The following is a 23,686-nucleotide window of genomic DNA, read 5'->3' on the forward strand; positions in this document are numbered from 1 at the left end:
TTTATGGCGATGGGATGCTGCAAGGGACTCCCCCCCCAAAAAAACCGAAAGAAACCCCCCCACGCACATGGCCCGGCCCCTGCCCCGCCCAAATCTCACTCCAAGCAAACTTGAAAACTTGAGAGCCCTGATATCAAGTAAAAACTTTATTGATTTTTTTCACTGATATCAGGGTAGGTTTGGAGGACAATGCTGTTGTCAATATTGTTAAATGGCACATCGAACACAGTGTGGTTGTTTAAAATCATGTACACTGTTAACCCGAAAGTTCATTCTATGCAAACAGTTTGAGTGAATACCACTTTTAAAGGTTAGTTTTATTGCATTACTTAAACAGTATGAGTATATGAAGAGTGTATGAGACAGTCAATAGGTGTACTCATTTTTGTAAGTTTAACAAACTTAAACTATCAAGTTTTACCTCACACCACATGCTGCCCTGTTGTGATTGGCTCAAAACTCAAGACAAGTCTGTGCTTGTCCGTTGACGGCTACAGAGAAAGTTGCTCCATTTTCTAATTTATACAGAGCAATTTAAGGTCTTTGCACTTTGCTTGTTCCTTGGACAATACAGGCCTGCATTTTTCTGTTTTAAGCAAGTTTGGACGCTTTTAAAGGACATTTGCCTGCCGTCAAGAGTATATAATTTCTGTCTGAATGAGGTAAGTTGTTTTCTCTGTTCTAGTTTTAGAAACTGCTGGAACATTGTTAGTTTGAAATGTGTACATTTGAATGTGTGTAAATTTGAGGATGGCTTAGGTAAATTTTGAGCGTTGGACAATTGCAACTGTGAATTTCTTGAACCCTGTGTTATAAGTAACTTTGCCTGAATGTCAAAATTTCATTTTCATATTTTTCAGGTGTACTTGGAGTTTAACAAGGTTGTTGGTAGGAATCTTAAAGAAGAGTTATTTGGTGTTCTTGATGGTTTGTGTCCAAGCTTGATGGAAATCTTCAAGAGGAAGACAAGTCAGATAGGCAAGCAGTTAGCTGACCTGTTACAACAGACAACGGTGGGTTGATATTTCTGTTTTTTCTTCTAATGATATTGATGGTTAGTTCATACATATTACAAAAACTAATACTTCTCCCACCTCCCCTTGTGGTATTTCTCTATATGAACAAATGAACTGATATAAGATATATTTCTTGTGTTATATCTCTTTGCAGAGCACTGAGCCAACAGCCATCAGATGCCTTGTCCTGAGAGGACTGCCAGTGATTCTTGGGGATGATGCGTCTATGTTCTTTAAGAGCAGTTCGGTGAGTAAAGTGTTTTGATTAGTGATTTGTGTATTTCTAATATTGCCTTTAATGATCTACACACACTTATCCCAATAAAAACTTGAATGGAGAATAAACTAAAAGGCTCAAATTAGGCCACTAATACTAAAAAAACTGTGTGCTTCTCCCTGGTCAGCAGCACACTTGAAGAGTAATTAAACCTTTCTCTATTCTCTATTTCTCTATCACATATCACATTGTCCAATATACCACCTATTGTCAAAACATGGGATCTACACCACAACAGACACCTATACATGAACACACAAAAAATGCCTCTAATAGCTTGTTTAAACAACATTATCTAAAATAAATCCACTGTGAATTATGAAAATCATAATATTTATGAAGACCACACAGCTGATTGCAGACAAATTGCTGTTAACCTGAATATTCTCCTTTTGTCTTGTTTCTTGCACTATAGAATCTTAATGAGGGAGACTCTGGACATTACTGTGGGAATCCTCTGCTATGAGGACACCAGCGCTGCAAGCCCAGCATCGCCACAACTATTTCGCACAGCATCATTGTTAATACATATTTGTTGCTTTGATGTGTGTTTAAATAAAATAAATAAAATGTACTGCATTGTGTGGTCATTGACAAAAGAATAATTTAATTGGAATTTATTATTCCATATATAATATTTAAAAATTTTATATAGTCATAGATTTAATAAAACTAGAATTCTAAGTGTATTTGACTTATAATATTAAGTTTTGACCATTGTACTTTTAAGTAGACTCCACTGTACTTTTCTATTGTGATTACTTAAACCATTTAAGTGTATGTAACTTTAAAAAACTATTTTACATTTAAGTTGACTATACTTAAACAGATTAAGTTTCTCTACTGTCAATAACTTAAACCATTTGAGGCAATCACTTGACACAAATGGTTTAAGTACAATCAACTTATCCGGGTTTACAGTGTAGCAGCAACCTGGCCAGTGATCCATATGTAGTTCATCACCAAAATTGAGCCTCCTTTGGTCCTTTGGACCGCTGACATCATGTATACTTCAGACTACACATACAGAGATTTCTAAGAGGAAGTTGAGCCTGATATTGAGAATTGGAAATGAAAAATAAGGCAAGACAAAATTTTACATAAAACAAAACAACCAATTCCTCAAAGCAGGCTTTTCTCTCACCGACCCACACAGACTTCACACGTTCTCAAACTGAACTGTAAAGAATTGGTTGTTTACTAAATGTTATCATGCATCATTTTTGTCAGCTTTGGATAACACTTATGGCTTTAGTTGTGCGAAGTGGTCACTGCTCTTGGATTGTTTGAGAGCATTTTTTACGCTTTTGTGGTAGGACATATCCATTTTTTTTTGTTCTGAACTTGCACAATTAATAGCCTCAGCTGCTTTCTTACATACAGTAGATTTTGTTGAGGTTGACTCAGAGCGGAGGCCACCAATTACACACATTTCCTTTTCTAAACTCAGCAGAAAAGTCTCAACTTTGTACTGCATCCTTGCAGTTATTTTCATTGCCATCTCCAATAACTTGTAGTGCAAACAGCGTTTGCATATGCATATGATTGATTAAAGACTTAAATTTCGCAATTATGAGATTTACAAACGAAACAATGCCCTAGAAATTTCGTACATCTCATGATAAGGCTGTATACATCTGCCTTTGTATCACCTAGTTTTATGCATCTGTATGAGGGTATAGGGGCCTTTTTACAAATCGGTGCCATGGGGCTGTTGGCTCATGATATTCACATCCTTATAGACCCCATGGACATGACACCATGAGCATGTAGAAAAAACGTAAATTGGACTGAGGGTATGTATTGTCAAAGTACACTTTCGCATGACAATAAAAGGATATTAAGCTGTATTTCACGTTTAATTTATTTCCATAAAACGAGTATAATTTAGTGTATAAATTAACTGCAATTTATTTAACACACTTTTATAGACTATTAATCGGTAATTTAACGTGTTCTGCATATGCAAATGTATACATCGTGACAGGCTGCAAAATAAAAAGATTAGTATTATGGAGGCATAGCGGTCTAAGAGAACAGTTCAGACATAAATATCTCTCCATACTCAACATTTCCCTCTCAGCAAACCCTCAAGTGCCTTCACATGGGATTATTTGTCGCTGACAGTAGTGTGGTGGTTACAGTCGAGAAAAACAAACGGCCTAGTGGCTTCTCTTATGGAAAGCAGGCAGGGTACAGCGGGGCAAAAGTGACATTTTCCCCACATGCAAAATCATGCAAAAGGTAAATACTGAGGCGGATGGATACAAACACTATTGCAGAACATGGCCGTCACCTCCGTCATGTCCTCTCTCGCAGTCCTGCCCCCTCAGGCGTTTCTGGTCTGTGATTGGACAAAATGACTGCATGTCAGCTTCTTATTGGATTGCCAATGGGTCAATCATGGGCTAAAGTCAATGACGTCGATCGTACACTGGGTACGCTGTGTCGCCCGGGTGGACAGTATAGTTACATCAACATTAAGTGGAATAAAATGCCGCGGATTTATGTAAATAGAGACGCCGATTCAACGCATTTAATTACAGCTTCTTGATTAACACAGGACACCTCTGGAGCGGGTGGTGGCAGGCCTAATTTCGGTGTTTATCAGCAATATTTGAGGGTAAGTGGAGTGATACATTTCCTTCCTGCGTCTTTTTTCCTCACGGGTGCAGACTCGCTTTATTATTTAAATATTACAAAGTAATAAGCAACATTCTTGTGGTTAATAATATATACGTACACAGTCCACATTTTCAGACTGGATATTCATAATGTGATTAAAAGTAGTGCGTACTCCAGTTCGTCTTACCGAGTTACACGGGGGAGAGTAAGGAAGGTAATGGCTGTCGGTCGGACTCGTAACTAGAAAATTGTGAAAAGGCCTGTGTACAATACCATTAGCTCCTCTTTTGCACTATAAATCGACCCCGGTTACGTCGTCTAGAAACAGTGTATTTAATTAGTTTAAATCAGGACACGCAATCTGACTGAATTAGCCTCCAACATGTCAGATTAGATCATGAAGGGTACCTGTCTGCCGTCAGTGGGCCTGCTCATTCTCCAGACTCCATCTGTCATTCTGCGTGTAGGATACAACCAGGAGCCCTGATCCCACTTTGCTTAAAGAAAATGTCATTTTAACCTCATGTGGGCTCCACATACCAGATCTGACATGGTCATTACTTTAATAACGTTAAGGAGAAAACAGACTTGCTGCATTTATAAGAGAGCTGTTGTTCGAAGCTGTTCAAACAAGCCCATAGAGACTCACTTTTATAAAAAATAAAAATTAAAAAAAAATAGCCAGGGGGGAATTATAATGCCCTGCTTCTGCTTCAAGTGTGTGAAGAGATTTTGAAGTAGCTTGGGTTATAGAGGGAAATGCACTTCAGTATTAAACAAGCTGTTGGGGTCAAGGTGATATTGACATTTGCATGGCCTTATTTACTGTAGGGCTAACTGTTGTCTAACGGTGCACCTGGAGTCTTAGACAAAATCGGGCACTGATTATGGGGGACTGTATGAAATAAGTGGCTGGCCTGTGCAGGTATGATTTTCCTCTGCCCTCCCAGGGTAGATACCAAAGCTGCTGGGCTAGAATCCACTGCTGTGAGGCGTCCCTGCAGATGGATTCATCTCACCATCTGTAGCTTGTGCAGCCCCAGAGATCAACAGCATGGACTTCACCACCAGTCTGTATATTGCACTGTGTGAGAGTGAAAAACTCTGTTATTGAATGCTTTAAACAGCGATGATAGAATGATTGGTGCTGGCAATGGTTTCCAAGAAAGTATTCAGCAGCAAAAATTGGTCAAGATGACATTCAGGTCTTGGGATCTAAGATGTTGGCATCATTTGGACTTTAGTCCCTTATGTCAGGATATTTGATCACTCAGGCGCACGGATTGATATGATTGAAAATAGGCACATTGAATGAATCATATATAAATGGCATAAGAGATGCTCATTTGTGTGTGGTTTTTCTTTTGAAAAAAACAAGGTACCTAGAAGGGTATAGATATAAAAAGTACCTTAAGAGGGAGCATTTTGGCTTTGGTGTGGATTAAAGAGCTTTCATTCAACTGCATTTATTTGTTCCCATTCAGTCTCAGCAGTTGGTAAATTTTTTATTAAAAATAGTTCAGCAAGTTACTTAATTAACGTCACAAGTTGTGTTTTTCTCTGGTAATTTATTGAAAATTTTTTAAAGTCCTAATTTAATAGAAAAACCCATGGAGAATCAATTAAATGAAGACTGAGACAGGAAAATAGGGTATTTTAACTGGCGTATTATGCTTTGACATGGTCTGTTTTATTCGTATTTAATATTTTCAATATTTAAAGCTACATGTTTACAGTTATTGATCTGAAACACATCTTCTTCCAATTGGGAGTCTTGTAAGGTCACTGGTTCAAAGAACAATCGGATTTTTCTTAATTGGCACGTAGCTCTTGAAATATTTGTTTATTAACTGAAGAGAAGGTTGACAGATGATTCTGAACACTGATATTTCCAAAGCAAAGATGCCAAACACTTGCATTAGCTTCACAAATGTGAGGATTTGCTTCTTTTCGTTGTCATGTATGTTAGTAATCTGAATACCTTTGGATTTTAGATAGATATTTGAATAAGTTATATGCAAAATTTCATTGACAGTTTCTTCTCTATTTTCCTATTCAATACAGGCACAAATAGTCAGCATATTGATAAGCAACAATGGAGTTGGCTGCTTTTTCTTGTCAGCATGATGCAAATTTACAGGATCATTTTTGTACGAATCAACGTTCTCCATGTGGACATGAAGACGTTACGGTTTGTCTCAAACCCTGGTCTGAGAGCTCCGGACGGGCGAACCTCACAGCACTGACCATTTGTCTCAGGGCTGTGGTACATTTCATAGGCTAGTGCATAATCTGCAAAAGGTCAGTGCCACTAATTACACTACTCCAAAACAGACGGATGCCTACCCCAAGCTTCACTGCGCCTTTTCTCCTCAGAAGAATATTTAGGAGATGCATAACCCGAAAGATGATCGGAATTTTATGTCCCCGTCTCATTTTCTGCAGAGATTGAGTGCTCCCTCCTTAAGTCCTACCAAAATGTATACGTTTATATGTATACTCTTATCTTACCACATATGGATCAGTTGACTTATTAACCATTTCTTTTCTGCCTCCTGGGTTTCGTGTATGCTACTGTGCGAGGTTGGTTTGGCTGGACGCAGGGCTCCGTGTTCGCCGAGCAGCGACCTCGTTATCTTGGTGTCCAATCAGTCCTCCAGCCAGCTCTTAATTGAGCCATCAGCGCCTTGAGGGGGGGGGGCGCTGACGTGTCAATTACAGTAATGAGGGGGCAGCCATGCAGAGGGCTGTCCAGTTGAGGGGGAGGCCAGGCAGAAATCTTGCAGTGTAGCCCCATTCTAGTCAGTTCACAACTAGACAAAGATAATATTGTTGCCCGTCAGTGGCAAACGGAGCAGTCAGGAGGGAAGACACTTTTTTAAAATGATTTCCCCCTCCAGCAGTGGGATATTTTTACGAGTTGTGGTAATTGTTTAGTGACTGCACCCTACAGTCAGAGAACAATCTGAGAATAATGTGTGCTGCTGTCAGCACACATATGAGAGGATCCACTTCAGCACAGCTCAACCCGCAGACCACAAGCATTACTGTACGTATGGAGAACAATCACAGGGTTAATGGCTATTTGATTAATTACAAATCTGCTTTTAAAAGTCTCCATCTAATGTTCAATAATGGAGATTACAAGGAATTTTTTAGCATGACATAGATAGAATAGAAATACTTTACTAAGAGCACAGATTTCCAGCTGTGTCAGTAACAATAGCTTAAAATGTTGCTACTGTAGTTATGAATCAGTCAATATACGGTCATTTCCAACAATAACAAAAGGTATAAATCCAGAAATAAAGAACTTTATTTCATCCAGCTTGAGAAAAGTGGGAATTTTATTGTTTTGGTTGCTGCAAGTGAAATATCTTTGATATTTGAACAAAGAATGACATTTAAAGATGTCACATCGATCTTTAGAAAAGTGCCAGATATTTAATTTGTGACAGAATTTATTATTTGATGTATGAAATAAAATAAAAAAATCCATTGTGGAAAACCAAATTGTCGTTGTCTAGTTTAGTCTAAACCAAAGCTTTTCTTTATTTACTGATCAGTGTGACAAAGAGAACCAAACCAGAAAACTGATGCGCTGATTTCTTATGAATTAAGTTCATTTTCTGTTGACCGATTAATCAGCTCCATTTTAGCTGTAGTTAAAGCCCTTCATGGTAACACGATCCCCACAGAAGCTTCTTCACTCGCCTTGAAACCTGAGCCAGTTGCGACATCCAAATATTCTGCAGGGCTTCAACAGAGAACACAGCTCCAAAATAAGTTTTAGAAACGCACCTTTACCCACTGAAGTGTCTCTCGTGTAGATTCTAAAACTCACAAGAGCACCAGTCAGCAGATTAAATCAGTAGCAGTGGATCCAGTTCACCAGTCTGCACAGCAGCTGGACATGTTCTCTCCGGCCGTATAGGGCTGAGTGCTGTGGCCCAGCCAGAAATAATAAACTTATCATATTCTCAGCAAGTCATACTTATGAGAAATGGAGGTCCACTACAGCCTGTAGATAAGTCTAATTTCAACCCTTCCTGGTGTAATAGTGTGTAGGGTTGTCCCGGGGATCAGTGATTGGCATGTAGGGTACAAATGAGTGTAACCATGCTGCTTCTGAGTCATCGTGTGTACAGGAGTGGCTGGGAGCTAAAAACTGTGCTGCAGTCACTGAGTAAATGTATGTTATGGTGAAATATAGCTGACACCTGATCCCTTCAGTGAGATTCGTGTTGGTGATGATGCGGATCCAGTGAATCATCTCTGGAGAAAATTGTAGTTGGAAGCAGAGAAGTCTGTGGTCTGCACAGGTGGGATTAATAATGCAAACTCTGCTGAAGAAAGTTAAAAGAAAACCAGCCTGAACTTTGATTAGATCAATATGTCGGACATTAATTTACACGTGCAGCCTCAGATTCATCCCAGCCACCGTTTGATGAAAACTTCATGTGCCTTTTTTTTTTTTTTTTTTTTTTTTTTTTGCTGATTAATTCTCAAGCTGGACATGAGCTGAAACGTGGGCTGTGGAGGCCACATCCAGTGGAGCTTTCATTTTTTCCGTCTGGCCTGACAACAAACCCACAGGAAAGCAGGGACAGGGAGGGTTAAGACTGGAGGGAAAATGTAAGAAAAATGCCACACGGCTGCTGAGCTCATGTGGATGAATGGGTTTCATAGGTGACTTGTTGAGAAGTTTTCGGTTGGAGGAAAAACTGATTTGGAGACTTTTTTTTCCAGGAACGGACATGTGTGCTTTGATGCTTTGCCTGTTACTATGGTAATCGACAGCGATATCAGCACTCGAATGCTTTCCTTTGTTCAAAATCCCATGAAATAAGAAATTGTAATTCAACAGTGTTCTCTCTACAACAGCATGAGTTATCAGAAGTCATTCTCAGATGTTTAAACTTTGTGTGCCATAGCTCTCATCCAAGTCTCATTACCAGCACTGAGACTTTGTTAAAAAAAAAAAACATGTGCATAACCTCTCTTCTATAAAGTAAGGCCAATACAGAGATGACTTAAACCTGCATTCTGTTTAATAGCCAGCAGTGGTCAAACAGTGGTCTAAATAAGAAGTCAGTTTGTTTCGACATCGATGGAAAATATGACTGATTTCTGATCTTAATAAACATTTTCCTGACAGTGGATGGTCCTCATTGCCTGTTTCACATCTTATTTAATGAAGCACGATGTCCATGTTTGAGTTATGGAGCCACTTGGAGTTAAATAAAGTAAAGTGGAGTAGGCTTTAGGGTTCGGGGGTGGGCTACATTGGGATTGACAACCCCTATCCAGTGGGAGCCCTAACCTTCTGCAGTTCTCAGTTAACTCTACAACTCATTTCTGAGTTCAGTTTCAGAAGACCAAGATGGACAATGCAAGATGTGAATCCAAAAACCAGTGGGTGGCATCATTGTGGCTGCGTCCGACCACTTTTTACAGCCTGTGGCAAACGGTCTATGACAAGCAGCAACTGTTGTAAAAGGCAGGTATGCAGTCTGTCATCTGGAATAACTTAAAGATTTTGAACACTGATGAGAGGGCGATGCTAACCCTTTATCGGCCTAGAAGTTGTACACCTTAAGTTTGAAAAACACTAAACTTCTTTTTTGGCATTTGACTATCAGCTGGATTTATTTTTTTTTTCATTTAAACTGGACATGGTAAATATTTTGAGATCTGTTTTCCAAGAAAAGAGTGTTCAAGAGTTCTGGACAAGGCAATACATGCACACACAGTACACAAAACAATACGTGTGTGTGTAAATATCATAAAAAGATTTGAATAATGAAAAGCTTAAGAACACAGGTAGGGGGTCCTGTAACCCGTTTCAGTGTTTAGAGGTTGTTTAAAAGTGATGAATATATTGTGAATTTAATTAGTTCTTATATTTTTCATTCCAGAAAATCACAAAAACCTTTTTTATTGTATTCTGTAATCCTAAATTTTATAAGACATAAGTTTGGTTGTAGGTGCATATGTCGGTTGTCTCTGTAAGCCCCGGTGGTTGCTTTAGTTGCTCTGTTTTGTAGGAATTGTTGCTTTAGTTTCAGTGGTTGGTTTGCTTTCTGTATTCGTTTCTAATTGTCATGTGTTTGTTTGCAGGTGTTTGTAGTTTAAAGTTGTTTCAGTTGCTGCCGCAGTAGTTGGTTGGTCTTGTTGCAGTCGGAGCTGTGTTTTACTGGTTTGCATGCTACCTCTTTTACATATTTTGTTTCTTCCTTCCTCCTTTCAGTCCCGCACCATCAAGGACAGTTTCCCTGTGCCTCCATGTGAAATAACAGTCGTGAAGTCATTCTTTCACGCCGTAATGAGATCAATTTTAAACATAAGAACCTGAACACTTAAATATCTAAGATTTGTACCTATATTAACTTTACAATCAGAGCGGAAGAAGATGTTGGTGCACGTAGATTCTCATCTGACTGTGCATGTCAATTTTCTGTTTTAATGATCAACCGTTGGTTATATTGCTGTTTTTAATTGAAATAAATAAAATACACAAAAACAATTCCTTGTTTAGTCGAAACCAATTTCTCACGTGTGAATTTTGACTAATTAGCTGACAGTAACTCTTCCTCTCCGCTTGATTTAATGCAGCAAACAAGACATATTAAATACAAAACAATCAGCCTTGCACCTAGTTTTAATGACAAGTTGATGCTATTTCTGGTATATTAGAACTACGGCAGAGTTTTCCAATGCTTTTATTCACCAGTTCTATAATGATTTCTAGTTTTCAGACCTTCATACAAGCAATTATAAATTGTGGTAAATATAAAGAATACTAACGTTGATTCAGAGTGCACACAAAGATGATGAGCCCTTCTGCTATGTAGTCGTTCAGTAAAGCCTACAAATGAGTTTTTATATTTCCTGGTAACAATGCTTAGTCCAACTTTACAAAATGTTATTGATTTTGAGCTATTAGGAAAAAGGTGTAAAGCAGCCTGGACTTGATGTTCCCGTTTGCTCCTTCAGGCTCTGCAGAATTTTGAAGAGGACTCTGAAACACTGGACGCCGCTCTGTTTACTGTAACAAACCCTGTAAGCTGGATGTATATGTGTGCAGCACATCAACCTTTCTTTCTAAGGCTTCATCACATTATAGTACCAGTTCTGAGGATCTACAGGATGAACTTAAATGTTTTAGTGTCACAAATGAAGCTCCAGTCATTCCTGGGTACCTGATTGTTAAGAAGAAGAAGAGAAAAAGAATCCAAGACAAACGGTGCTTTTTAAGCAGAAGACATGTTGAGAAGGTGATGCTCCACTGTGGTCCACTGCTCCACAGCTTGGGTCACAGTCGGGGAATTTAACCAAAGACTCAATTTGTGATCCCTGCTCTCATGATCAAGCAGCACCGTTGTCATTGTCCTCAGGTTGTTTTGTCTGAAAATTAGTCACATGGTCCAATCATTTTCAGTTTTTCACACAAGAATATGATAATGATAATTAAGCTTTATGAATGCATGATCCCTGTAAACACAGCGATTATTCCCCTTTTCCAGCTTGTGATGAAGTTATTCTTACAGGTGAAATTTGGAGTTAAGTTTTTGTACCTTTCTGCCACGCAGGAGAGGAGCGACGTCTTGGAACTGCAGGGAAATTTGTCACACGAGTTGCCGTTGTGTAACGATGAACTAAGGACCTCTTCCACTGCTCCACATCACACATCTCTGCTCTTCACTCCTGCTGCTCTTCAGTGAAAAGAGTCGACCGCGTTGCCTCACCACACGTGGACAGAGAAATGTGTGTGCGCCCCTGTCCTCAGGATGCATGACTGTGTCTGAGTGTTTTTGGACTGCACTTCCACTCTCATCTTCAGAGAGGCCATTTTCCACTTGACTGACTCCCAACATTTGTCTTCACAACTGCAAAGCATCATGGGTAGGAAAAAGATTCAGATCCAAAGGATCACGGACGAAAGAAACAAGCAGGTGAGTCAGTATTATACAACAGAGGGTTTTCTTTAATCGTTGTGCTGTTTATTCCTTTGGTTAATCTGCTTAAAAGATTCAAATCACGATGTCTTTGGGAGTAATTTTTATGCAACGTCAGAGACTGACACTGGGGACAGAGTCAGATTTGCTTTTATTATAGAGATGGATCATTTTAAGGAAATCGCAAGCTTTTTTTTTCAGACATGGACCTGAGATTTTCTGGACATGTTCAGGTGGCGTAGGATGAGAGAACGTAAATATCCGCAACATTCTCTCAGCCAACTACCTAAAGTTGTAATACGTGCAGAAAATGAGTAAATGAGATTATGTGACAATAGAGCAGCAAGTGTTCAGGCGCATTTACCGCCTGCAAGTGTGTGTGCTGATAAGAGCAGCTTCACGCTCTTTTCTGTATGTTTTTCAGTAATGATATCCATGTCATCGTCACCAACATTCAAAGAGCACAGCTTCAGCTTATAGTCAGTGGAGCTCTCACCTGTTTTACAAGAACAAAACAGCACTCAGGTTCGACTCAGATTTAGTAAAACAAAGTTTTTGTTGCAAGCATATTGCACCATGAGCTGCGGTTACACTTTTCGGGGTATTTCCTGCTATGAGAATGTATCTTCAACAAAGAATCTTAAGCCGTGAAATACATGTGTGAACAGCAGCAAGGGATGTTGGGTAATTCATCCTGGGATTTTGAGTGGTGCAACGGAACAGTTGGTGAATTTCTGTACTTATATTTTTTATATAAACAGTTTAAGGCTACAGTTTCTGACAATTCCCTTTTCTAATTAAGTTAGTTTTATTATTTTTACTGGAGCCGTGGATGTCAGCCCCACACAGAGAGACTTGGAGTGAGATCCCAGCTGTCGACAGACGGTAAAATTGATGGATCTCGTCTCTTTCTGTTTGCAGGTCGTTGCTGTCAGTCTCAGCCTCAATTTGTCTCTGTAAAGAAAAAGTGAGCTGTGCCCATCTTTGTAGCCCTGACTGCAGCATCTGCAGTGAAAATGATATATTTGTCTTTTGATGCAGGGCTGAATGCCAATGAAACCCTTTCATGTGGGTGTTTGTGGGTTTTTTTAGACCAGTGTAAAATGGACTTTAGTCTGTAGGCCTTTTCACATGTGCCTTTTCAAGCTGGGACTGGTGCGTTACGCATTTGGGATGAAGGGTCAGAGTTGATCCGCTGTAGGAGGCGAAATGGGCCCGCATCGCTGTGTGCTTTCACACATTAAGCCAGCGTCGTGAAGCTCGCCAGGTTAACAAACAACGCTGTCATCACTCAGCTGAATCGGTGAGGCCAGGTCGACATGTGGAAGGACGCATTGATGTGCGGCTTTCTTCGGCACGTGTTAATTACCTAAAAGGAAGAGTGGCGGGTTAACGATGATGCGTCTTTTTCGCACCAGTAAGCCACAGCTGATGTGTGAAAAGAGCTAATAACTCGCTTTGTGACATATCTTTATTAAAAGGTCCCACTTAAAGTGTGAAGATGCTAAACATCCAGTAAACAGGAGAGCACCTTGATGCAGATGAATTTAGATTCACAGTGATTATCTGTCATTTAATCATCTGAGAGCTTTTGTTATTCTCTGGTAATTGCCTTGAATCAGATTGGGAATATATTCCTTCTCTTAGACTTTAGTTTTTTTTCCCAGATTATTCCTCAGATTATGAACAAATGAAACAACACAGTGTGTTTCCTTTTCACATTCTGTTTTTGCCAACATTTTCCTTTAAGACATACATATGTTCATGTCTGAAGCCATCAATGTACCACTGAATGCTGTTTTTTTTTGTTTTTTTTAACAGAACGATACAGCCATTAATGTTATGCAGCTTATATCTGAAAAGGGCTTTAACTCCTTGTCGTCTTGCTTTATTGACATGACCTTAATATGACAAAATGGAAACAGATTCGATGGATAAATGAGCAATTCCTACACACATTATTCATAGTCGTTTGAATAGGAGTAATAAACATTCAGCAGAAGCAGCGTGCCTGAATTTAATGTAGAAATGACTTTTAATGAGCACTTTAAGGACATCTCAGCCATGTTTGTTGAAGAGTTCAGAATTAAGTCATCCTTCTACAACAGTCAACTAATTGACCGATGGATTAACAAAAGAAATGATGTTCCAATGATAATGACGCACAGTTAGTTTACATGGTCTTGAAAAAGCTCAATGATCATATTATTGTCCCACTCAAATATCCATCATTGCTGTTTTAAAAGGTCTCAGGCCTTTTCAGCTCTATTTGTTGTTTCCCATTTCTCATCATAAGTGTTCACCACACGAAGCTGCCACCCCACTACGCAGTCATGATGGTGCTGGAGGAGAGATGAGTCCGAACTCTGCCAAAGGGCTTTGTAGCACAGCCGTAAAGTTCAATTATGTTTTCATCACACCACCAAATGTTTTGTCTCGGGCTCTCAGTCCTCCCAAGTCTTTTTTTCCTATCAGCATTCTTAAGGCACAATCATTTTTTCCATGACCGGCTCTCTCTTAAACATTCCGCAGACTGTCCAAAATCATAGACGGCTGCATTGATTGTTTCTGTTTTGCAACCACCAGAAGCTCTGCTCGGGGGTGTGTTTTCTACTCCTGTTTTTAATAGTTTTTTGGCAATCACCAAGAAATGTTTTGTTTCCGGTTTCACGTCTTCACACAGAAATGGATCCTGCTCAATAAATCTTCCATTTAGACCATCGTGATGGTGATCACTGAGACACTTCAGTCAACTTGTTTAGACATCAAGCATCCAGAGGAACTTGTGTGCAGTATATTTTGGTTGATTCGGTCACTGGAAAGTTGTAGGAAATGACTCAGAAGTCTAATCTCTGCAAATTTGTGTGAAGATATGGTGCGCAGACTTCTGTCTTTTAAAGTGATCTAAGAGAACTTTCCAAGTTTTTCTTTGGCCGCTTTTTCACTCATTTTCAGTCGAGTTCTTGAACCGGACCATTTTCTAAAGAATGTGTTTTATTCGTTCGCTAATTAACTTTGACCTTTGAAACATTCAACTCTAAAAAAGGCACATAACTCAAGGAATGAACCAGTGTTGAGACAGCAGCCTGTCACAAAGGCATAATTTGTTCGCATTTCTTTAGTTGTATCAACAAAAAAATGCCCAAAATCAGATTTACAGTCATGAAATTGGATTGTTGCACCAACAAGGTCATTTCCAACAGCTTTTAGCTGAAAATTTGGCATATCTCTTTTTCGTGTGCAATGGGAAACAGAAACAAGTGGAGGACAAAAGTGCCTTCAAAAAAATATCTACAGCAGATGAACAGTGTCTGAAAGTGTAGTCCCTAAGAAATAATAAAAAGAATCCAGCAAAGACTGGACACAGGACCTGAGAGATACATCTGGATCCATCTACTGTTCACTATAGCCTCATCAGAAATGGTCTCCATCAGACTACTTCGCAGGAGATGAAGTCACAGGCTTTGACCTATCAGGAATGGACCTGAAGCGGTTAAACTTCCTCTTAGTAAAAAAAACAATCAGATGTATAAAAAAAAAAATAAAAAAAAAGGAGATTTGTCTTCTAATAGCCCCCAAATACACTCAAGGGTTGAAACTTTAAATTTCCAAGTGGGTGCCCTTTTAAAGGGTTGAGGAAGGGAAAAGGTTGTTGCTTCATTGTAATGCTAATAATTATGACTCTCAAAGGACCCCAAAATGAAGGATGTCTCGATACTGGACCTGAAAACTGAGCCCTCTGCTTTGTTTCTTTTATGGCTGTATTATTCTTATCATTGCAGAAGGAAAAAAATATCGGTTAACTTGATCCATTGAAAAAAGACATAAAGAGTAAGAATAAATACATTTTTTGTTACAACTCCCTCTGTTTTATCTCAGGTGACATTTACAAAACGAAAGTTTGGCTTGATGAAGAAAGCCTACGAGCTGAGTGTGCTGTGCGACTGCGAGATTGCCCTCATCATCTTCAACCATGCGAACAAGCTGTTTCAGTATGCCAGCACTGACATGGACAAGGTCTTGCTCAAATACACAGAGTACAACGAGCCACACGAGAGCCGGACTAATGCGGACATAATTGAGGTAAAGCCGACACACCACCCGGGTTGGTGCACAAGGGAGAGTTTGGCTTGATTTAAATAAATAAATTTTTTAGGTAATGGTAAAACCTTTTGTCTTTGCTTTGCTTTTTGTTGAGAAGCCAAATAATAATAATATAAATCCTCAACTTTTTAGTGCAACAAAGAACTTAACTAAATTTACTAAAACGGCTTCACAGTTTATGGCAATCCATAATTCTTTGTGATTAGAGGTATCATTTTCATATGGAAGTAGTTAATCAAAACACTGAATTTTATTCTCAATAGCAAAAGCGGTCATAAATGATGAATACATCATATCTCATGGTTTGAAACCTTTATGAAGCTCATGAGCTGTCCTGTGACTGCAGTGTCCAAACAGGAAATATATACTTTTACATACTGTCGTATCTAAAACTACCCTGATTATTTATCGCTGCCTTCTTGTTTACATTCACAGACTTTGAGAAAGAAAGGTTTCAACGGCTGTGACAGTCCAGAGCCAGATGGCGAAGACTCGATCGACCAAAGTCCTCTTAACGACGACAAATTTCGTAAGACCACAGAGGACCTTGATGTTCTTTTCAAACGCTACGGAGTAAGTACCTTAAACTTGACACAGTAATTTCTCAACAAACTCTGTTCTGCTTCCCTCTTGACTTTTTGGTCAAACTTTTGTCAGTTATGATTCTGTTTTGCTGCAAGTGCCCACAGGAAACCGCTTCTGGGTTGAAGTTCTTCCTAATTTTCATCATCTGAGTTTTTTCATCTACGTCTGACCTTAAGCTCTCACAGTTTGGGAGACGCTGTAACAATTTAAAGAGGATCTAACTCAAGTCCTGCTCATGTGCTACCTCCAGATGATTCATAGTGATGAACTGATACCTCTGACACATCAGGGTGTTTTGCTGCAGCCTCAACAACCACAGCTTTCTTGGTCAGACGACAAAGTTTTTTCACTCTTGGACCAGTTGTGGACTGCGCTTGTTTTTAAGTGTATTCAAGTTTAATTTTCACTTGTTTGCTGGCAATACTCACAAATATCTCCCAGTTAAATCAGACTTTCTGAGAGACACATAATCCCTTTTATGAGTGAGAACCTTGTTCAACTATGATTATTCCAGTTAATTATAGACAAAGTAAATGTCTGAGGCAAAATTGACAAAATGTAAGAATGAATCACTATATATAGTGATTTTAAACCACTATAGAAATGATTTAAGTTGTTTCAGACAGTGAAAATTTGTCTTTTCTATGGTCTCATTCTGAGTAGCTCTTTGCTGAGCTCCCCTATCAGCAGGTTCATGCTTCTGAAAGTCAAAGATGCTTCCTTAGTAGGATGAAACCTTCCAGGTTGTGTCCTTCTTTGGCTTGGAAAGACTCCCTCCTTGCATTTGGAAAACGCATAATGAAACGATACCTGAGTGGGTATCGCTCACTACAACCTAGACCCTACACACGCAAAAGTTGAATAGCTCGTAGCTGTTAGCTGACTGTATGATTTGCTCTCATTTCATAAAACTCATTAGATAGATGGATAGATAGATAAATACTTTATTAATCCCAATTTGGGAAATTGTTTTGTTGCAGCAGCATACAGTAAAGATATGAAAACAATTAAAATAGTAAAAACAAGCAAGTAGAATAGAATAGAATAAAATAAATAAATATAATGGCAACAATAAGAAGGCTGAAAAACATCGGATGTAAATGCGAGGGTGCACAAAAAGGAAGGGCACAGTTTCAAGAAAGCAAGTAATGATGAAATAGATAAGTGGAAAGAATTTAAAATAGATACATTTCAAAATCTATTTCACTCCGATATCATGAAAAATGAAATGCGTCAACTTGGATATTATCAGCTGATTGCAACCTTGCTACAAAGGACAAAGTTCACCATTTCGTATTTATCCACCAGAAAACAGTCAGTTTTCTTGTTTTTTTTCAGTGTTGCATCGGTATCTTTTTCAGTATCATCATTTGCATTTAAAATAATATATTTTCACTACGGAGTCAGAGTGGTGGTAGGTCCTCACATTACGATAAAGGCCTAAAATCTCCCGTGTAGTTATTGCTGTGTTGGCATGTAATGAGAAAAATTTCACCATGTAGTTTCCTGTTGGGATATTGTGAAATTAGACATGTATTTTGGCATCAGCATGAGTGGTCTGGTCGTGGTTAGTTGTAACTGGAAGAGTAATTATAACCAGGTTCTTCCTGATGCTTCACTCAGATCTAAACATAAGAAAGAAAGAAAAAGTTTACTGTAAACTTTATGAAAAAGACATGTTTTGGTTTTAAGTGTTACAGAGTAGTTTGTCGGACTAAAGATGAACTTCTCTTGTAATCCTGCAGCAGTCGGCGGCTCCGCCCCAAACGTTTACCATGCCGGTCACTGTCCAGGCGTCCAATCAGAGCACACTGCAGTTCAGTAATCCTGGCAGCGCACTGGTAACTACCTCCTATGTCACATCATCATCGCTCACGGATAGCCACCTCCTGTCGCCACAGCAACCAGCTCTTCAGAGAAATACGGTGTCTCCTGGGTTACCACAGCGACCAGCCAGTGCAGGTGAGGAAGTGACGCGACTCAAGTCATCTGTGGCCTCGCAGAAACAAACAAGTGATCTTCAGTGCTGGAATTTTTCTTGTTACTTAAAGGTTTCTTCTTTAAAATCTGCACGTTCACCTCAAAGACACGATTATGTTTGTGTCCATCGTTATCTGATCATCACACACTAAGCTTCATGCTGCCTGTATGTGGCTCCATAACATTATGTATAATAAGCTCTTTAGGTCCTCAGGGAGTCATGCTTGTTATTCTGTTCTGGACTAATTTGTTCTCTGTGACATTTTCATAATGAATGGAAGAAGCAGAGTTCATATTTTTTCATATTTCTTTCTTCTAAGATTCCAAGTTTTTATTTGCACGGTACACATAAGAACGATGTATAAGTAGGATGTATTCACTGCAGAGATTATATTTTAATGGAGCAGAGCAAAACAGTTTTGTTCCATCAGGCTGTTTTCTGAGAGTGATTAGATATGCGATGACTGAATGGTTCGGAAACATTTCTGTTCAAAGCCAAAGCTAACCGGCCTGGTCCAGGTGGCTAGAATAATCCCTGAATGACAGAAGATAGAAGAATGATCATTTTAATCTTTGATCTGTACTCACACATGCAAAAAGGATCCGTCTCGTCTTCTCTACACTGAATTTGAGTTCAATGATTCAAACCGAATGGGTTTTAAGAATTTTTTGTGCCTCTATCAGTTGTTTTAAACTTGAAATGGGTAGAGCTCACCGAGGTTGTGTCTTAACCACTCATTCAGTAACTGATGACTGATTTACTATTTGCAAACTGGGATAGTGTTAAACACACAAGGGGCTTTCCCATTTCTAAACATAAGATTTTAACCTTGTCAACAAAACTGTAAGGTGCATTTACTGGAAGGCAATCATAGGTAAGATAAGCACTGAACTCCATGAATGGCTGTAGTAAGCGACTGCAGTTTACTAACAGTGGTACAAAAACACATCGATTCAAATATCTACGACTTTGTTTATAACAAACCTAAGAAGCAAATCCTCTCAACTTGCATCATGGGGCTAATCTGACAGTGTGAATGTTTCTTCTGACCAAAACAGGACTTGCATGTAATGCAATGCATGTAAATATGTTAGTACAATGAAAATGATACAAACTGGAACTTCTGCCAGACTCTCACACCCACATAATGCAGTTGTAGCTTGATTTATCCCTGCTTGTATACTCGGAACTAGAGTCGATTTGGCCTCGGTGCCATTTATGCTTCAAAGATCCATCTTTTTGCATATTTTTATATTCAGATCAATATTAATACGGTTGAATTCCCAGTAAAAGCTGCTCTCATTCACATATTTCATACATACTTAAGTCAAAAACTGGATTCCACTCCAGTGCAAATGTACTGGGACGAGGACGTGGTCCAGTTAACTGGCAGCTGTAAACATAGTACGACTCAACTGTGCTCGTCCTCTGTTTCTATTTCTCTGTGTGTGTGTGTGTGTGTGTGTGTGTGTGTGCGTGTGTGTGCGTGTGTGTGGCGGTGGAACAGACACACATGGATAGAGCAGAAGAGGGACGGGCAAAGGGAAAACAACGTCCTGCTGACGAAAATTTGTCACATTACTAATCTAACAATCAAAACTTCTCAATATATTTTTAATCCACACAAATGAGTTGATTGTGATGAGTTTAGTACTCAGAGCACCTCGGTGTTATGAAGTTCGCTCCAGCTGCGGATCTTTTCTTCTGGTCCATTAAAACAGAAACTTATGTTTGTTTTACTTATGCGCACTGGGATTTACAAAAGCAATACTGTAGACTGGGGTTGTATTATTTCATGAAGCTGGCCAAATTTGGGCTGCTAGAAGCTGCGGGAGTGCTCTACAAGTAGACATGGTAGGGTTGAGGTGCTGCTTATCAGCATATTAAGTGATATCCGTATCCTCAGTTTCTGCATTATCATAAGCACCAATACACTGGTAATGATGGGGACTTTGCAGTATCTAGTTTTTAGTAACCTGGATATTCCACCTTAACCAAAGTAGACGGACAATTAGAAATACTTCATGCTTCAATGACTGTGTACACTGGACGTGAACAAGCTTATGTTTTTATGTTCCATGTGAACCACAGATGTGATCAAAACCTGGATAACGAGCAAGTAAATGCAACCAGATAAGCAAAAGAGTAGAGCTTAAAGCCTCTAGTGATTATTATACCAAGAAAAAAAGAACACGAAACGCATTTTTTATGAATCAATGTCTGTCAGAAGAACTTTTAAGTCGCAGCATCTCTTTCCTTTTAATCTTTCATCACTAGGCGCTCTTCTTGGAGGCGACCTGAATAATTCAAACGGAGGATGTCCAAGTCCAGTCCGTGAGTACTTCTATATTTGTTCAAAATCCAAGCTTTATCCTTTTAGTTGGCTCTTCTTTTCCACTGGCAAGTATTCTTCTGTCATCTGATCAGTATTGATGTATTTATTCCTCCTCTGCACAATCTGTGAATGTCCCTCACATCGATGTGGCCATGCCAGTAGTAATGCCAACACAAATACACGGGATTCTCAGCATTTCCTCTGGAACATTGGTCACAATTTGACATTATTGCATGTCTTTGTTCTTTATCTCATATGTTTGTACAGAACAACGTATTCATACTTCCAAAATTCTGTGTATTATTGAGGACACGGTTATCACAAAAAAGACAGCATAACATTAAAATAAAGGAATAAATGTTTGTTGACATTAAATCGAATCGTTCTCAGCATTTCGTCCACGCAGCATGTAGAAACTCCTTAATTCTCCTGACATTAACACATCTTTAAACTATCACCTCTGAGAAGAGAAAGAGGAACAGTTTCAAAGGGAAACACAACCTGCACGCTGTCTGCACACACCTGTTTGATTTTCTTATTGATTTCCTTCCATTCGCACCTCCATCTCCCTGCAGCTAACGGATACACCAGTGCCAGGGCCTCCCCAGGTCTCCTCACCGTTTCCAACGGCAACAGTCTGGGGAAAGTAGTTCCGGCAAAGTCTCCACCCCCACCACCCAGCCCCCAGATGGTCAACAGCCGCAAGCCAGACCTCCGAGTCATCACCTCACAGGGCGGAAAGAGCCTTATGCAGATGGTGAGATCTACTAAGCCGAACTTGGGTTGTCTGGGTCCGTTTGGTTAACGTTTTGATCCTTTAAAGTCAGTTTATAGAATAGTTATTCTCATCCCAGTAACCTTAGATGGCAGAAAGTACCAGAAAGCGAAGATACAGTTGAAACCTATTATTGTAGCTCCGGAAAATTAGAAGATAGGAGGGTTTTTTTCATTTTCTCTCAGGAAAATATTCCGTCTCTTTCCAGCAACTGGAATGAAAGGTTACACAAAAACAATGGGGATGTATATGGAAGTATTGAATGAAAAGATAAACAGTCTGTTACAGGGCTGTTTGCCATCATTTTAGTGCTCCTTGTAAGAACCTTTTTTTTTGCACTTGAGGTCCAACATGTCATTATTTACTCTGGCAGAGTTGGAAAAGTCTCTGAATCAGCCAACTCCCACTGACATTCAGCTGTGATTTCTCTGCTTCTGAATTTGCTTATTCAGCATTTAACCATTAGAGCAGATGATGAGTTCATTGTTTATAAATGATAGTATTGAGGCAATCCAAAAGGGTACCACAAGGCTTGGTCAGGAGTTTTGAAACCCTAACAATGTTTGAAACAAACCTTTTTATAGCAAGGAGGCACAGGTGAAGTATGGGGCGAAGCACACATCAAGCACACAAAAGGATCATATTGAAATTTGATATAAAGATTTCAGCTGAACGAGCCACTTCAGCACATAAAGAGAGACAGGATGCAGGAGAGACAATAACAGCTCTCCATCAGCTTCATTATTGCTGACATTATGGAGGTCCTCAGTCTTAGTCCCTTTTCCTCAGCTTGTACCTTGAGATTTACTTAATGACACACATTTAAAGTTACATCTGTGTGTTTCTCAATCAGAAGACATTTCTAATCATTTTTTGGAAGTTTTTAGAGTGTTTATGCAAATCACTGCAGCTCCTATATCTTTGGCTGAGGCAAGGCTCTTAAACTAAGATTTAACTCAGACACGGGACTTTATAATGGGAAAATGCTCCTGTGTGTGTGCCAAGCATTTAGTTAAACTATAAGCAATAAAAGTTGATCCGCATATGAAAAATCAGAATCGATAATTGTCAGTAGCCACAGTTTAAAGGTTGATCATGTGACTGTGCTGTGTTTACAGCCTGCTTCACTGTCTCCAACTACAGGTGTAACACAAGTGTAAGCTTTCTCCTCATTGTTGGCTCTTAAAATGGGATTAAATGTTAAATATTAACCTTGGAAAAAGTGAAAATCTCTAATGAAGATTGCGTGATGTCATTAAAAGCTCCAGAGCTGAAACAGCGTTTTTAATCAGCCTGTACAGAAATATCTTATTATTCAGGGAGCAAATTGGTAACATCGATGAACTACATTTAGCCTTTGCAGCTCTTATTTTATTGTTCTGTGTTTTTGCCTACTTCCTCCAGAGTTGTAACCCTTTTTGTTACCACCCTTTGCAGACAGAGGATGAGCTGGAATTGGTAAACGAGGTGATTTTTTTTTTTCCTCCACGTCAGTCACTCGCATGAGTCGATGACACTCGACTGTCCACACATTATTAGCATGGATGCAGCTCTGAAGGAGTTTTATTGTTTCGTTCTTGCTCCACTGACATTTCTTGGGATGGTCTTCCGTTTGTGCTTTCCACCCAGCTGCATGTGGTTCAGGGCTCATGGATGTGTTGTTCCAGTATTTCTTTAGCCTCAGGTTCATGAAAATGTCCAATTTGGATCTCCAAATGAATCACTTAACGATGCTTTAGATGAACTGTCTGTGAGTGATCCCTTCAGGTTTGAACCAGGCCCATTTACTTCATCGTAACGTATGATGCCACTGAAAGCATGGGTGTTTTATCACTTGGCATCGTGGTGCAGAGCACCGCAGAGCATGTTTCCTGTTCACTGACAACCACACACACTCATTTCCACCATCCACCAGAAGATGTGTTAATCAGAGACTTTTAAAAACTAACCAGAATTACATTAAAGGCATTTAACTTCAACGTTTTTTCCTCGGTTGCATTCATATTTATTTACCCACAGAGTATTTGCAT

The 23,686-nt window shown here is 39.3% G+C and overlaps 1 protein-coding gene and 1 long non-coding RNA gene across 8 annotated transcripts in view; both read left to right on the forward strand.

Annotated features, from left to right (window-relative positions):
• The first annotated feature begins 291 nt into the window (after positions 1–291).
• On the forward strand, positions 292–1,801 carry LOC142367960 (uncharacterized). Its single transcript, XR_012767217.1, has 4 exons — positions 292–662; positions 861–1,013; positions 1,171–1,263; positions 1,709–1,801. It is a non-coding gene; the product is annotated as an uncharacterized LOC142367960 (long non-coding RNA).
• A 1,914-nt stretch (positions 1,802–3,715) lies between these two features.
• The window catches only part of LOC142368083 (myocyte-specific enhancer factor 2D homolog), a 30,353-nt gene continuing 10,382 nt past the window's right edge, over positions 3,716–23,686 (forward strand). For 3 of the 7 annotated variants that reach the window (XM_075450136.1, XM_075450138.1, XM_075450140.1), the window contains exons 1-8: positions 3,716–3,916; positions 11,511–11,873; positions 15,756–15,959; positions 16,416–16,553; positions 18,311–18,527; positions 20,824–20,880; positions 21,457–21,638; positions 23,061–23,123. In XM_075450136.1, the coding sequence (XP_075306251.1) occupies positions 11,820–11,873; positions 15,756–15,959; positions 16,416–16,553; positions 18,311–18,527; positions 20,824–20,880; positions 21,457–21,638; positions 23,061–23,123 (915 nt within the window). In that variant the 5' untranslated portion in view covers positions 3,716–3,916; positions 11,511–11,819. The remainder of the gene's footprint in view (positions 3,917–11,510; positions 11,874–15,755; positions 15,960–16,415; positions 16,554–18,310; positions 18,528–20,823; positions 20,881–21,456; positions 21,639–23,060; positions 23,124–23,686) is intronic. The other 4 variants (XM_075450137.1, XM_075450141.1, XM_075450139.1 and 1 more) reach the window with 2 other exon arrangements.

This window comes from Odontesthes bonariensis, chromosome 18 (genome assembly GCF_027942865.1).
Source record: "Odontesthes bonariensis isolate fOdoBon6 chromosome 18, fOdoBon6.hap1, whole genome shotgun sequence".
In the NCBI taxonomy this organism is placed as follows: Eukaryota; Metazoa; Chordata; class Actinopteri; order Atheriniformes; family Atherinopsidae; genus Odontesthes; species Odontesthes bonariensis.